The following is a 17,677-nucleotide window of genomic DNA, read 5'->3' on the forward strand; positions in this document are numbered from 1 at the left end:
GCGCAAACTTAATTAATAAACTTAATTAATAAATCCTTTAATTAATAAACAGTGTTTGCGCTCTTTATACCGCGCTTGGCACGTTACTGCCAGTTTACACCGATAATACAAATAATTATATAAAAGTATAATGTTCCAAAACTATAATTTAAATGCGATTGTTAATATTTTGATTTTGTATTTTTACGCGCATTGTCATTTTTTATTTAATACCGTTTTCTAGATAAATATTTAGCTAGTGTTTATAATATATATTGAAAAATATCGAAGTGATATCAAACATCCTAAGCCTTCGTTAGAAGGTAATAGAATGAAACATGGTTTTAGCAGATGAAGCTTGAAGGGTAAAGAGAATTCGACGTCTGTATTTTATTTCTTACATATAATTTTTTCTTCTTATCTGTCTAAAGCTTCCAATTTTTCACCGAAACAAGTGTATCGCATTGTCTTTGGGTATATTTGTCACAGAAATATAACCAGAGAAGAAGAGAGAGAAAGGAAAGAGTAATTCGACAAATAAATCTCGAGGGAAGGAAAATCATTAATATTCAAATTTCACAATAATTTCTTTTATTATTATTATTATTATTATTCCTCCGTTACAATCGTCCTGCTTTCAAAGTCTCGCTCTCGTCATCTAAGCGTTCAAATATTTTTCTCTTTCTCTTTCCCCTAAGTAAATATATATCTTACGCTTTATCTCGCGTGTTACAGTGTCTTACGTATGTAAGCAACCCCCTATTTCGGCATCGACTTGTAGTATGTCTGCGCCTATACATTCACACACGCATACACATACATATATATAATATATATAGAGCAGATGGCGCCGCGAATGTGTCCCCCGTCGTTCACGCGTACACCTAGCCCTCCATTTCTGGCCGCGCGCCGCGCCGCATCGCATCGGGGTGTTTCTGTCAGTGCAAAACCACCCCCGGAGCTGGCGTTATCGGTTAGCGCGCAACGATATCATTCGCAACTCGGCCGATCGCGACAAACTTTGCCGAACGAACGAACTTGGCACGGAAATGCAACTTCCGGCGGGCCCAAAGCTAAATCCTCGAAGTTCATTCATCGAAGCGATACTGAAGCAATCTTGCATTCGCGCATCGGGAAGGAAGGAGAAGTGAGCCTTCGATTTTGATCTGCCGCGATTATCGACGAAGTACATACGTAGACATTGTCTTCTGGAAAATCGTCCGTAAAAAAAAAATTAAAAGAAAAACTAGCTCGTAGGAGATGAGCGAGATATCGCAAGACGTCAAACTTTAGTTGGCCAAGTTGAAGTATTCGGTGGCGAACGTACGGAATTCGATGATCGCACGTTATTTCAATACTCGGTCTAGCGGTGATCAGTGCAGTGTTTTTCCATTTAAATCCATCGCGAGATTCCTTGAAATTCAATAAAATATCGTGAAACTTTTAATTTACGCCACCATATGGGACTAAGAAAGTAGAACAAAGATAAAAAAGATTTATAATAATGCAATAAATAACTGATGGATTGTAGATTACAACGTTGTAATGAAATAAGCGACATTTTATTGGAACACGAAGTATAATTCAGAAAATGTGTCGTTCGACATAGTTAACCACTACATTGACAAATGAATGGTATACATGATTAAGGCAAATTCCAGTCCCTCAAATTCAAGTGAACGATAAACAAGCATATGAAGCAAATTACATATATTTCAATTTTCGATTATTGTGTGTGCACCTTTACATTGCATTAACCACTACATTGACAAATGAATGGTATACACGATTAAAGCAAATTCCAGTCCCTCAAATTCAAGTGAATGATAAACAAGTCTTGACAAGCATATGAAGCAAATTACATATATTTCAATTTTCGATTATTGTGTGTGCACCTTTACATTGCTCGATCGAAAAGTTCTCATTATCAATCCGATATTTTATTCCATGAAAAATTGGCACGTGCCAAATTTTACACAGCTAACGCGTGATAAATCAGATCATATGTCAAGTGGATAAATAAAATGATTATCAAGACCACGTGTGTGACCAACGTTTCGTTCGCATTTTTAATAATTTGAAGAAAAAGATAGAACTCGCACACAAGAAGTAAAGCGTCATGTCAACATCCTTATATGCGGCCGATTTTTCATCTCTCCGGCATCTTATCGATCTTTGAGATTTTTCAGAATTCGAGATTCTTTCGAAAGTTTGAAAGATGACACTGTAAAGGAGCGATTAGCGATGTCGAACAGCGAATCGCCGATCGTATATACTCGATGCCTTTCGATAGAGAGAATCAACTTGGCGAGAGGAAAGGGCATCCTCGGCATCCTCGATGTCGCAGACAGTCGCCGCAGGATCCTCACGACGAGATCGAGATCCCGTTGCTGAGGAACAATCGATTATCATCGCTGTAATATATGCACAGTTCCTATTGTTATTATCTCGGCCGGACCGGCCTAACGAGCTCGTCGCAACATAATCGAAGGGAGATTTGCGTCGATTTGCGAATCTCTGCAAATAATAATGGAGCCGACGATCATGAATCTCGCGAATGCGAGCGACGCTCTCGTCAACTGCAGCTTCGCGAACGAAGTTGCGTGCGAGGTATACGAATTCGATTATAATCGCGAACTGGTTGAGAGCATCGTGGTGGTGGTGGTGCCATTGTTCTTCGGTATAATCGGCATCCTTGGTCTCGCCGGGAATTCGCTGGTGGTTGTAGTGGTGGCGGCGAATCCTGGAATGAGGTCGACCACCAATATCCTCATCATCAACCTCGCCGTGGCGGATCTCCTATTCGTCATATTTTGTATACCGTTCACGGCTACCGATTTCGTGCTGCCGTATTGGCCGTTCGGCAACATCTGGTGCAAGACCGTTCAATATCTGATCATTGTCACTGCTTACGCGAGCGTTTACACCCTGGTCCTCATGAGCCTCGACAGGTTGGTACGTTAAAATTATCCCCCGGATTCACAAACTGTCGGTGTAATTCTGTAGAAAAATTCTCGGTAGACTATGTTTTATTATAAAACGTTGTCTCTCTGTTTGTATTCCGTGAAATACTTGGCGCGTAATATTTCATATAAAACTGTCGGATATGTCCGCAATAGCTGTCAACAAGTGCGAAATAAATGATTTATAAGTCGTACGATTAGAAAGTGAGTTGTTCAGAAAGTGAAAAGAATTCTTATTTCAAGCATGAAGAAAAATGGTCGTTTATAATAACATTTTTTTGTTAGAGAAAAAAAGAATTTGCTCGTAAATATCACATTTATCATCATTATTGGAGCAAAATCGGTAATGCAATCGTACAGCTCATGAAATATATAAATACTAATATATTAATAATTTTATATGTTTGAAACATGTCATTTTACGACGCGGAGACGCTTTTAAGGAGGCACAGATGTTTTTACAAAAACATCTCGCGAACTCGACAATTCATCTTTTTGGGCAGAAAATGACTTATATTTATTCATATATTTTCGTGGCATTTGTTATCTCAATCTCTTTAGAAGCAAATGTTTTAGATGCGAACAAATAATTTGAAATTCTTATTCTTACTTTTTCTTCGGTGTATGTCCTTCAGCAAGTAAGAGAGAGCATTCGTTTCGTTTTATTCGTATAATCGATAAAATTGATTACGACATAAACGTAAACAACTTTTAGAAAATACAAATTTCTTTTTCTTTTGAAAAAATTAAAAGGATTAAAAACAGAATAATATGATGTAAAATAATAATTGCCTGGAGAGATTTATAGAGTATCTCATTTTATAATCTCGGCAGACTTTCTTCTGCTACACATTTTTTTCTTTTAGCGAAAGTTTGATAGACTTTCTTTGCATAATATCAAATTATTTAATATTCACATAAGTAACTTTTACTAGATAATTTACCAATTATTAGACACATCACTTAGCATTGTATTAAAGCGAAATTCTCGTATAATATGGTCAAAAGACTAATAGTTCAGGGGATATGCTTATTACTTGGGGCACTTTGCTTCAATATGGCCGAATATGAAATAAATTCTTCAAATAATATATATATATATATATATATACATATATATTTTATCATTGACGTATCAAATTTACAGCATATACATAATCATGAAAAATATGAATAAATTTTTTTATCCAGTGTACGTGTTACAATATGTATAGTATATTGATAATTTTTAGTGTATTAAGATACTTTATGTAAAAATCGATTTGTGTACATACCTATTTTTAAAATTCTTGCATGCATATATAAGTGCTGTTACGTAATCGGCTGTTGTAGAAATAACGCAAAGGGAAAGTACAGATCCTTTAATATAGATCGTCAGAAATATTTTTTACTACATATTATATGAATTTACGTAATGTGCTTGCATTATTGGTAGTTCAAAGACGGATCTTTCTTTTTTGCGTATGGATCAAATAACTTTTAAGCCAATTATCGCGCTTTATAAGAACTGAAATAAAAGTTCGTTTATACTATGAAGAGAGGTGGAGACTGTAGCATCCAACTGGCTACGCTTTATGTATATGAAAACAAGTCCGACCACTTTGATACCTTGCAAATGCGCACATAATGTTACATATTGATAATTATTTGTGAAAAAGCGTGACATAAAATTTTATAAACTGAGAATGTGAGAGAAAGAGAGAAAGTACATATGTAAATTCATTTATTATCCGCAAAGTCATATCGGCGCGGATATCGTAGATTTGAAATAAGCTTTAACAAGAAATGTTGAAATATATGTAATAACAGAGAAAAATGTGTTTTGAGTATGTTTTAACTAAATTATGTTTTAGATCCTTTTTTATCTGGATATGCAACAAAAATGTATGCGTAATTATGCATACTAGAGACTGTGATGCCTGAATTGGGAGAGATACTTTCTATTTTAATTTTTAAAACTTTATTTTGATCTTTATTTTAAATGTTTTATTGTATATAAAATATTTGTGCTATGCTTACAGTGAACGAGATTCTAGATTTCTTCATTCTCCAAAATATTATAACTAAATTAAGAACACTTATACACATTACCGAAATTCACATATAATTTATTTTAAATAGAATTCTTTTCTATCTTTTACAGAATTACGTTGCTGAAATTTTATAATTTACACATTTTTATAATTTTGTGGATTACATTAATAAAATTAAAAACTATATTAAAAAGATCATCGAATTAATTAATCATATAACGCAGTAAATGATTGATTCATGTTTCGTATTTTTGGATTAGGCACTTTTGAATCGAATATTTAAGCATTCGCAGGTGGAAAATCGATATCAATTTAGTAACACGCGATCTTCACCTATAGAAAATTTGATGTTTTAGATTGATCTATTCGGAATATTTCATATCTTATATCATAGATAACAGTTTATTTCATCAATCTCTTAATCGTATTCTTGATTATGTATGAAATTCAGCGATTTGAACGATCATGTATGAAATTCAGCGATTTGAACGATCTTCGACCATCAATTGCGATTGTATTTTAAATGATTTTTTTTTTCTTAATGCAATAGATCCGGGAAACAGCGATGAATCTTGCTAATTTATAAATCATTTCGTAATGTCCATTATATAATAAACGATGATAAACATTCTTCCCGAGCGTTTCAAAATTTGCTCGGAAGAGAGAAGGAAAAGACAAACATTCTGCATATTCCTCCTTTAAATTAATATACGCTGATACAATTATGAACATTTTTGTGCATAAGCTACTAGTACAGTGTAATAAAAAGGAATATTATCATGTACCTTATGATCACTTTGTCTATTTTTGTATTCTTTAATTTTTATTTCCTCGAATCTACGTGCAAACTCATTCATGAATTCCTCCCTTAGATTATGCGGCTTAACACGATGCAAAGGGAATTACCTACTGAATTATTTAGTGAAAGTTAAATTATGAATATTAAATATTTCGTATGCAAGCTAGTAGGAAGACCGCCTAATGTAATTATCGCTAAGAAAAAATATAGCTACAAGAAAATTTATCAGAGATCATATGATATTAAGACTTTATAAATTTCTTTTGACGATTTATCCCTAATCTTTATCGAGATAAGAAAATTTGTATTTTTTAAGAGTCTTTTACATTTATAACAAAATAAATCAAAAATAAAATATATATAAAAGGCTCAAAAGATAAAAACAATTAATAAAAAATAAAAGTCAATTGGAGCCCAGACACTTATTTAAGCTACAATTACTGCATCTGGGCTCCAATTGACCTTTATTTTTTATTAATTGATTTTACATTTATGTCAAAATCAATTTTATAGACATTGATAAAATCTATATATCGACTATTATTTTTGCAATTATTTTTCTTTGTCCTACCATTCTCTGTCCTTAAAAACGTTATCTTTGTACGGGATATTTACGTGTGTGATCCGCCTTTATCATGGACTCTTCGTAGTAGCTCCGTAAAACGCTTCGGGCTTTTTGGTCATTTGACATTCGATTCGAGTCGCCCAGCTTTGAATCGCGATGCGCGCAGCAGTTTGCAGAGTACGCGGAATATATTCGTTTGATACATTGATCTCGGGCAATCTGAACATGCCAATTTCAGGGCGACGTAGATCATTGTAGATGTTCGCCGTCTAACTCCAATATCTCACGGCGATGCCATTCTCTAGCAATTATATAATCGACAGCCTGGACGTTGTATGAGCTTGATTAAATCAGTGCGAGTTACATTCCCATTATTCAATCTCCGGTCGTTGAGATGCAATTCTGTAAAATATCATTATTATATCAATCGCTAATGTTGTGTAATAATGTATGTGTCGAGTAATCGACACGAATTAAATGATCGATTCGGTATAGATGGTGCGATCGATTTAGATGGATTGTAAAACGACCGAGAAACTCTTCGAACTTGTCCAAGTTTTTATTTTTCTCTCACGGGATCGTTAGATCCTCCTCCTAGATGTGTCTTATCCGTCTTGATTAACATGTTACAGGATTCTTGTGCAAACAATCGATCTTTTTTAAATAATTCTCTGTATCCTACTTGGAATCAGAACGAAGAAGAACTAAACTTAAGAAAGTTCGGTTACTTTCCGTCGTCTTTCTCTAATTTTCTTCCTCGAAAGCAAACATGTACGATGTTTAAACCGGAGATTATCTCCAAGTTGTGATTTTTTAGCTGATTTTAGAGGCAAGGCCAAACTTCTTAAATTGAGCGACTTAGGGATTGCTTTTATAAATTAAACTCACTCTCTCTTTCTCGTAAACCGATCGCCAGTCTAAACTTTAAGGTAAATTTCTAAAATAACAAGAAGCAAGAGATGTTTCTGATCTCGTTACTCTCGTCATTATATTCTGCATGAAACTTTGCTGGTGAAGCAATCATGGCTGTAGAAATAAATAATATAGTTAAAAAATTATAAAATGAAAAGAAAAAAATAGTATGAAAAAAAAATTTATGATACAAATAATAATCTTGTCTAGAATTTAATTTTTGCATGCATATGGAGAGAAAATACTTACATAGAAACTGTTTTGTATTTAGAAATGAGCTCTTGTTTTGATGACTGCAATGATGAACTTGAAATCCGATATCTTCAAGTACTTTTTTTAGCTCTTCGTGAGGTTGGGTTGAATAATGAAATGATCCAACATATTTCTGTTTGTCCTGTACAAATTTAATTTAATTAAAAATTTATAGATGAAATATATCAAAGTGATATATGTAATGCAAATAATAAATGTGCGATATATACATATAAAATTTAAAATTGAAATGAAACAATAAAGGCTCTTACGAAAGAGATTTGTCTCTTATGTTAGCCACCTACACGTGTACATTCGACGGATTTTTAAAATTAATAAAAACGAAGTTCTTTCAGTAGGAAGACCGCCTAATGTAATTATCGCTAAGAAAAAATATAGCTACAAGAAAATTTATCAGAGATCATATGATATTAAGACTTTATAAATTTCTTTTGACGATTTATCCCTAATCTTTATCGAGATAAGAAAATTTGTATTTTTTAAGAGTCTTTTACATTTATAACAAAATAAATCAAAAATAAAATATATATAAAAGGCTCAAAAGATAAAAACAATTAATAAAAAATAAAAGTCAATTGGAGCCCAGACACTTATTTAAGCTACAATTACTGCATCTGGGCTCCAATTGACCTTTATTTTTTATTAATTGATTTTACATTTATGTCAAAATCAATTTTATAGACATTGATAAAATCTATATATCGACTATTATTTTTGCAATTATTTTTCTTTGTCCTACCATTCTCTGTCCTTAAAAACGTTATCTTTGTACGGGATATTTACGTGTGTGATCCGCCTTTATCATGGACTCTTCGTAGTAGCTCCGTAAAACGCTTCGGGCTTTTTGGTCATTTGACATTCGATTCGAGTCGCCCAGCTTTGAATCGCGATGCGCGCAGCAGTTTGCAGAGTACGCGGAATATATTCGTTTGATACATTGATCTCGGGCAATCTGAACATGCCAATTTCAGGGCGACGTAGATCATTGTAGATGTTCGCCGTCTAACTCCAATATCTCACGGCGATGCCATTCTCTAGCAATTATATAATCGACAGCCTGGACGTTGTATGAGCTTGATTAAATCAGTGCGAGTTACATTCCCATTATTCAATCTCCGGTCGTTGAGATGCAATTCTGTAAAATATCATTATTATATCAATCGCTAATGTTGTGTAATAATGTATGTGTCGAGTAATCGACACGAATTAAATGATCGATTCGGTATAGATGGTGCGATCGATTTAGATGGATTGTAAAACGACCGAGAAACTCTTCGAACTTGTCCAAGTTTTTATTTTTCTCTCACGGGATCGTTAGATCCTCCTCCTAGATGTGTCTTATCCGTCTTGATTAACATGTTACAGGATTCTTGTGCAAACAATCGATCTTTTTTAAATAATTCTCTGTATCCTACTTGGAATCAGAACGAAGAAGAACTAAACTTAAGAAAGTTCGGTTACTTTCCGTCGTCTTTCTCTAATTTTCTTCCTCGAAAGCAAACATGTACGAATCCAACATATTTCTGTTTGTCCTGTACAAATTTAATTTAATTAAAAATTTATAGATGAAATATATCAAAGTGATATATGTAATGCAAATAATAAATGTGCGATATATACATATAAAATTTAAAATTGAAATGAAACAATAAAGGCTCTTACGAAAGAGATTTGTCTCTTATGTTAGCCACCTACACGTGTACATTCGACGGATTTTTAAAATTAATAAAAACGAAGTTCTTTCACATGCGGATATTATTCTACAATTTTTTTCTTATGCCGCATCTTTGATGTAATAATATTTACCCCCATATACGTTGCATATCGTATATCTTGCGCCATAGCTTCCAAAGATTCAAATACGGTTGCAGCATGCGCTATGCTTAATATAAGCATAGTTTTATCAGGTCGAAGCATATGATAAATATTCCGAAACGTTTGGCTATTAAATAAAGATGCTAAATATTAATTATAATTTTGGAAATATACATCTATTAGGATATTCTTTCAAAACATAGATAAGTAAAAGTACATTGTTAAAGACATATATAAAAGTTATTTCTTACGAAAAAAATTAATCTACGCTTATTTAATAATTTTTCTTACTGAACGTCATTGCACCACTGCAAAGCATGAAAAGAAAAAATGTGATTAAATTCTGAGATATATTCCTCGGGCAATTTTTTAGTTTGAATATCTAGCACTTCGAATTTGAGTCGTTCTTTATCACCATATGTTTTGTTGGCGTATTCAACCATTTTTTCCATAATATCTGTACCTTTACAATATATAATTATTGCATTAATTAATGATAATTTACATCACACAGTGTATGTGCGCGCGTCTGCGAGAGCTATTATATTCTTATAATTTATTATTTTTACTTACCAATTATAGTTACATTCGGATCAAGAAACGGAAGAAGAATATCCTTTGTTATATCCCCGGGTCCACAACCGACATCCATATATTTTCCAGATATATTTTTTAGTTCTTTGTCGAACTCACTGAGTAGCAGTGATATACTGTCTCTATTTAAACTATCAAATAATACGAACTGCGTTGGGTCCACCATTGTTTCACGATGGCACTCAAATAACGAGGATATTTAATTAGCAGAGGATATTAACCGTTTCCCTTATAATATCAAGTGAGTATGGTGTACAGTGCCTTTACGATTGTCTCAGGTCACGTCTATCTACGCTCTACGCTGGATTTTGCTTGTGCCCTCATATATATAGTATATCTAGACCAAGTGTTAAGGAGTGGGGTTCGTCAAAAAATACCAACTCTTGATTAACCAATTTCGGGATATCGATCTTAAAAAATCGGGATTTTTTTATTGGTATAATTTTAATTATAAAACATAATGCGGTTATAATATTGTAATTTTATTGAGTTTTCTTTTTATATAAAACCGGCTAATACTATAGAAAGAACCAGCCTTCGACTATGGGCTTACGTTTTGTATTTAGTTTATTAATTTAGATTGATTAATTTGATGGTTGACTCCTATCTTGACTCTTATCTTTGGTTTGTATTTACTATTCATACTCAATGTTAAACAATAAACAAAACATAGCCTTTTATTTCCGTCGTCTTTCTCTAATTTTCTTCCTCGAAAGCAAACATGTACGATGTTTAAACCGGAGATTATCTCCAAGTTGTGATTTTTTAGCTGATTTTAGAGGCAAGGCCAAACTTCTTAAATTGAGCGACTTAGGGATTGCTTTTATAAATTAAACTCACTCTCTCTTTCTCGTAAACCGATCGCCAGTCTAAACTTTAAGGTAAATTTCTAAAATAACAAGAAGCAAGAGATGTTTCTGATCTCGTTACTCTCGTCATTATATTCTGCATGAAACTTTGCTGAAGCGAGGGGAGGCTTAACCTCATAGGACTCCGCTTACACCAGATTAGCAATTCAAGCTATGCTAATGACGAAGCTTGAAGGCGATGAGCCATGTCAAGGATAAGAAATTGTCCGCAGATATCTGGCGGTGGTGCATCCGATTGCCTCGATGTCCTGGAGAACCGAGAATCATGCCATATTGGCGATCGGCATCGCGTGGGTGGTGATCCTGGCGCTGTCCACTCCCGCCTTCGTGATCCACGGTGAGGTAAGTGAACGAGATGCAACGCACAAAGTGCATCCCCGAGCAGGCTCTTGTTCTCTTACATAGTCCGCGTGTACGTAGATTCACTACATGTTCCAAGAGGGAGACGGCCTAGCGGAGAACCTGACGGCCTGCCGGATCCTATCGCAGTACGACTGGACGTCCTTCCAGGTGTCCTTCTTCCTCATGAGCTACGTGCTGCCCCTGGTGCTGATATGTATCTTTTATATGTCCGTGCTGGTCAAGCTGTGGCGCAGCGCCCGCGTCAGCGCCGAGAGTCGACGTGGCAGAAGACGCGTCACCAGACTCGTCTTCGTCGTCGTCGGGGTCTTCGCCGCCTGTTGGTGTCCCATACAGGTAAAAATGGCCCCCCGTTGTTTATCGGAGGGAACCTCCTCTGACGATTTTATCGTTGCCGTGATTCAATATCGTCGTGTTGCAGGTGATACTGGTGATCAAGTCCCTGAACGTGTTCCCGCTCACCACGACGACGATAATGGTGCAGATAGTCAGCCATATCCTTGCCTATACCAACAGCTGCGTCAACCCGTTTCTATACGCCTTCCTGAGCGATAACTTTCGCAAAGCCTTTCGGAAGATCATCTACTGCAGGCCGCGCGCGGAGCCGAACAATCAGCTGACACCAGCGACGAAGACAACGAGAGCTGGCAGTAGCGGCGATATTCTTTAAAGGTGAGGAAAAATTCAATCTGTCGCTCATTTCTCATCACTTCTTTTATTTATTTTTTATTCGCAAAATACGGTCGATACTATAACCCGTCGAAGTGTCGATCTTCGCTTTTGAGATACCCTGCATATTACGGAATCAAGGACTCCGAGGTATCACGAATTGCAATTACTCCTTACAATAGACCGAGTTTTCTTTTCTTTCTCGAGCTTTAACTCTCGAGGCGTAATATCGGTCTGCGTGTGTTTGAGTATAACATCTAAAAATATTTATTGCATTTAATTTTTCCAACATAAAATTTTTTCATCGATGGATATTTCTTTCAATGCTTCGCTTTATTTTTGTTCCTTACCTACTTTTTATTATCCTTCGGAGAATCTGTAACAAAAAAAAAAAAAAAAATTTCCGCGTTCTGTTAATCATATCGATCTCCGTCGAAGCGATATTATCTGATGTAACAATAAAGGCCGTCGTTACGATCTGGAGGATTAATTGGAGCATCTCTCGTGGCGAGATTTCAGAGGATTCCGAAGGTATCTTTATCAAACATGTTACGCAACATGTTACACTATCGTCGTTATTTTTCTCCTTTCTCCTCTCCCCCTCCCCGCCTTCTCCGCGAGACGATATAAATTTCTTCTTCGGAAGAGATGACGAGCGGAATCGTGCCGGGGGCACTTAACGACATTACACGATTTACTTGGCTTCAGATTCGGGCCCAGCCTCCTCGGCTCCCGGTATGCGCTTAACAAAATTTTCCTCTTTCCTCGTCCTGCTCTCGCTCCTCTCATCCCCTTCCCCTGCTTTCCTCCCTTCTGGGCTCAGCGTGGCGTATCGCCATTAACACGATGACATTTTCACAGCTAGTTTACTCCGGCTACCATTTTCGTCTGTCCCTTCTACACGTGGATATCGGGGGAGAATTAGAGAAGCACGGGAGGGGAGGGATAGAGGAACGTAATTTAATACCGCGAGGCATTAAATAATGTTAAGTAAAGGCGCTGGCAGCGGACAGATAGAACGGAAGGAAAATTTTCATTTAAAACAACTTCCGCTGACGTTGCGAGTTGCCTCGCTCGAGCGAGAGGTAGCGAAAAGTGCTCCGCTCAGACATAATAATAATGACTGAAGTTTCTTTTATATAATGCATGATGGTGAGCCTGCGGAACAAACATATCACTCGGGGTAACACGGGGTATCCTCTCCTTTTCTATTTTACGTAATTGTTATTATGCAATAAGGAGCGACTATTTCCATATCATTTATTTACGATTGAAGATCAATTTATTTAATTGCGAGAGAGAACATTGCCGTGCAGAATTTATTTTCATAACTAATTCTCTTTTCGAGGTGTGAGAAGAGAAAGAAAGAAATGACATTATTAATATTAATATATGTAAATATTTTATAAACGTTATTGAGATACTACTATATATATTTTCGTTAATATAACTAAAGCGTTCTCAAGTTTTTTGACATTATTCTAAAATTTTCATATCGCGGTTGCATGCGAGAATCCTATATGGACACACTTGACGTAGGCGAAATCTTTATTGCGGTGTCACAGATACATCGGCGGACGCGATTTATTACCGCAATCAAAATTTCATTCTATTTGCTCCTTGATTTATTTTCACTCGGGAACATCGTTTACAACGGCGTGTATTGAAGGCTTTTCCGAGAAGAAAAATCATCGCGACACGTCGCAGGTAGCGAACAAACCTTAATCAGGCTCTCCGTTCCCCGGAGAGATTGACGGCTCACCGAAAATTCAATTAACTATTCTTTGATACACACCGGTGTTGTCGTTTTATGCCGTAGCGATTCGCTCTTTGATCCCTTACCGCGTACGACCATCATATTTTCTTCGTCCTTTTTTTCCCACCTCGTACGATAGGACGGGAAAACTGACGATGAATGGATTCCGTTTCGATACGATTTATGCACGTGACATTAACCAAAATTAATATCGATCGATCGTTTATTTACAGCCTAACGGGCCTAAAATCGTCAGCTGGCGCGTTTCATTTGAACTAGTCGGAATTATCAATATCCCTTTGTGCTTTTCAGTTCGTTAAACAAACAGATGATGAGTAGATATTGCATAGTTTAATCCGAATTGATTCATATTAGGCTCCTCCTCTGTTGTGTAAACAGAAATACATAATGAATTATATCAGCGCGTAACAAATTTCTCGAAGCTTGAATATCGGTCGGGAAAACAACCTTATTAAATTTATTTAGTTAATAGCGTAAAAAAACTTGATCTCGTAACGATTTTACGTCAATTATCGGAACATTATTAAATGGTTGGCAGTATAACTACTCGCCGAGGATATGTATCCTGGCATACAATGTAATTGACATCAAGTGTCACCGAGAACAAAAATTCACCGAGAGCAAAGAATGATACAATGCGATCGTGACGACGCAAGCGAACAGTTCCGAACTGTTTGGCAGCCCAGCCAGACGGAAACGCCCTATATTTTATACGGATGAGACGTTTATGAAAGGATAAGCGATTCTCCCCGGGTAATCGCCGGCGCCCCGAGAACGGGGGCGCACGGACCGCTCGTAAAAATGGCACTGGGCTCTAGTGCAAACAAGTCTTAATCAAATAGATTTGTGTGTATGCAACGGGATGGTAATTCGATCTTGACTAAAACGTTGAGCAAAATCAGCTCGGCGCGATATTAGCGGCTTTATTTGAGCGTGTCAGTATACGACGATTTGCTATCAATAAACAACGCTGGACCAGGATAGATTTGCGCGCTCTGCTTTTATCGTGCTCTCTTTATTTTACTAATAGATTTCGAAGAAATCGATCGCGAAGCACGATCGCATATCGAGATATGCAAAATTAATTGCGTTCGAGGATTACATCTGCTTTCGTTACGCGGAAATTCATTAAATTTTTCGCTTAAAAGATAGCGGTGTGAATGCAACTTTTTAATAAAATTTATAAAATAAGACTTTTTGCATTTACGAGAATTTCTAAGATGATTACTCTTTTTAATTTTGAAATTTTAATATCTTCTCTCTCTCTCTCTCTCTCTCTCTCTCTCTCTCTCTTTGATACTTCTAAAATGCTTTTTAATTCAGTGCGTTTTATATAACTATATTTTTTAAAAGCGTTACGCAGCCGAATTTAATATCTTCTCTCTCTCTCTCTCTCTCTCTCTCTCTCTTTGATACTTCTAAAATGCTTTTTAATTCAGTGCGTTTTATATAACTATATTTTTTAAAAGCGTTACGCAGCCGAAAATAAATAAAATATGTTGACATTTTAAAAATTTGGTCGTATTGATTAGGAACACAGAGCAATGTAAATCCGGAGATAATACGCCGCGAATAATTTTGCTTGTTTCATCTTGACAATCGCGACATTATTCTCGTTTTCTTATATTCGTTTTGCGTAATTAGCCATTGAAAAGCTTCCAAGCAAATATGGATTTTCGCTGATTCAGTTTATGTAGCGGGAACGTCGAGAGCCATAATTTCAAAGATATCCCAAAAAAAGTTGTCGCCGTTGCCACATGATAAATGGAAATTGTTTGGCAAGGATTTAGGAATGTATATCATAGAAGGTTGACATTCTCATGAATTGGTACATACGACGTGTCTACCACACAAGAAATATCTCACGCGCGATCCTCATTTGTATAAATATAGCGAGATAAAATTGACAAGAAGTTTTCTGATAAACATTTTTGGGGAGAAATATAATTTTATAAAAAGGCTTACAAAGTAATTTAAAAAATGACTTAAATTAGATCGTTTCACATGTGAAATGTTTCGATATTCGCGCCAGTCATAATTTTCAAATAATGTCAAAAAAAAGATTTTATCCAAATTGTTTTAGCTCTATGTATATTCTTTTACGTACACGATTTATTTTATAATTTTATTTCAATATAATCCAGGAATTTTACAGATCAAAATGATTGAAGATTGTTAAGCTCGTTTCACTGGCATATTAATCATTTTTTCATGCTAATGTGTAAACTTTTTATTAAAATTCAGTTTGTATCTCGTTTGCATAACTTTATGGTCTAATTGAAATTTATTGGAGAATTGAAATTGTTAGTTATTTATTTTTTATTATTTGTATATTTGTCAGACGAAAGAAAAATAGATAGCTTCAACGTAATGTATAAAAACTTAGGATTATAAAAAGAAGTTTCTTCACAAAATAATATATGCTGCAACGTTGAGGAATACCTTCTGTAAAATCCGGCGTTTTATGTGCGATCTAATGAGTGCAATACGAAGGCAACGATATGCAAATTTGATGATGTGTATGCAGATCGATCACGAGGAGAAGGTCGATCGACGGCGTTGGGAAGAAGCTCAAATCGAGGAGGAGAAGAAAGAAGGAAATAGCCAAGAAGCGTGAAGGGTTGTGGAGTACGCCAGCCGGCCTCTTTTACTCTCTCGAGAAAAGTCTTCCGCTTATTTCACGACGCGGCCTACTTTCGAAATCTCATCCTCTCCTACGGGAATTATGCTGTCGAGATCAGGGAATGGTGAATCGAGTCGGAATCGAAGTCTGGAATTCCGAGAAACTATTTCGACAAGTTATAATCGAAAACATGCAAATCTCTGATCATTATTTAAATATTTTTTTTTTAACTTGAAGAACGGTGGAAGATCTAGGTTTCCATAGTTTTTGCAGAGAATGAAGGAAAGAGGGAATATTTTTAAAAAGCGTTTGATTGCGTCTCTTGTGATCTTTGTTTTACACGCGACAAGAAAGAAAAAGAAAAGAATTACATTTATTTAATATATCGCAAAAGTATCATATAAGCTAAAGGATCAGAAAATTCACATGTAGAAAATTCTAATGTCCAGTTTGCGCGGGAACACACTTGTGTCTTTATATTTAAATGTTATTTACTGTGTTACAGACACAAATTATCACCGACGACGGCGCGGATCGACGAATGTCTACGATCTATAGGATATTCGGTGTTCGATGTCATCTGGCGATTAGCGGAAAGACGTGATTTTCAATTCTTTAAATCTCCGCCAAATATATATACACTTTATATTTCTCTCGATTTTTTTATCGGTAAAGAAATTATACTTAAATATCCAAGGCGGGTATTTAAGTATAATTAAGTTGCAAAAGTACGATCTGAGAACAGCTTTTAGCAGCGTCGAGATGCAACTGGCCGCAGAGCAATTTGCGGAAAAAAGGGCCTATTATACATATATCTGATCGTCAACATCGACACGTCTCTCTTTGAGTGGATCTCATAAACTCGATTAGCGGATTACGAATCCCCGGGCGATATTTCGCGAGTGCGAAAATTTACGAAATATTAATAAATGTAAAAAGACGCGGACTCGTTTCCCGACGCTCACCCTTATCCAGGGCAGCTAATTTGAAAGATTCTCAGGGTCATCGTCAGGAAATTACACGTCCGAGCATTGTAAAGTGTATCAATAAAGACATTGAGATAAAATATATATCTCGTTTGCTCGCATTATTGGAGTAAGAGGGGAGGAATGACATTTGATTGACATTTCTTCTTGTATTAAGAGCTGTATGTCAGAATGTAATAAAGAACTATTTTCGATGTAATTTTAAATTTTTTCATTAATTTTGTTTACGGATTTTAATGAGAATAACGGACATCGTATGCCGGAATTAAGCATTTACATGCGAAAAGCAACGAATCGCCTTTCAGAGAAAGAGCTGTTACTAAGAAGACATCTAAAACAATCTTCCTTACTAAAATAGCAGCATGATTTATGCTTCGCAGATGACTAAACTTTGCATTAAGCTTCGCAAATCACTAAACAGAGCCAGATTTATCGGTGATGATGTTCGGAAGGAAAATAA

The 17,677-nt window shown here is 35.7% G+C and overlaps 1 protein-coding gene and 1 pseudogene across 1 annotated transcript; one reads left to right on the forward strand and one right to left on the reverse strand.

The window, feature by feature from the left end:
• Positions 1-1,737: 1,737 nt before the first annotated feature.
• On the forward strand, positions 1,738-17,416 carry LOC115241157 (allatostatin-A receptor-like). Its single transcript, XM_029816771.1, has 5 exons — positions 1,738-2,930; positions 11,015-11,144; positions 11,223-11,498; positions 11,584-11,834; positions 16,737-17,416. Exons 1-4 carry the CDS (start codon positions 2,509-2,511, stop codon positions 11,830-11,832), a joined length of 1,077 nt encoding a protein of 358 aa, XP_029672631.1. The 5' UTR covers positions 1,738-2,508; the 3' UTR covers positions 11,833-11,834; positions 16,737-17,416.
• LOC115241170 lies at positions 4,082-10,503 on the reverse strand (annotated as a pseudogene).
• Positions 17,417-17,677: the final 261 nt, after the last annotated feature.

Source organism: Formica exsecta, unplaced genomic scaffold (genome assembly GCF_003651465.1).
Source record: "Formica exsecta isolate Colony F162 unplaced genomic scaffold, ASM365146v1 scaffold120, whole genome shotgun sequence".
Lineage (NCBI taxonomy): Eukaryota > Metazoa > Arthropoda > Insecta > Hymenoptera > Formicidae > Formica > Formica exsecta.

Excerpts from the sequence above, each read along its gene's own strand:
- LOC115241157 (XM_029816771.1), top strand. The coding sequence starts at position 2,509 with ATGGAGCCGACGATCATGAATCTCGCGAATGCGAGCGACGCTCTCGTC. Across the intron at positions 2,931-11,014 it reads GTCCTCATGAGCCTCGACAG|ATATCTGGCGGTGGTGCATC; the intron begins GTTGGTACGTTA and ends AATTGTCCGCAG. Across the intron at positions 11,145-11,222 it reads CCTTCGTGATCCACGGTGAG|ATTCACTACATGTTCCAAGA; the intron begins GTAAGTGAACGA and ends GCGTGTACGTAG.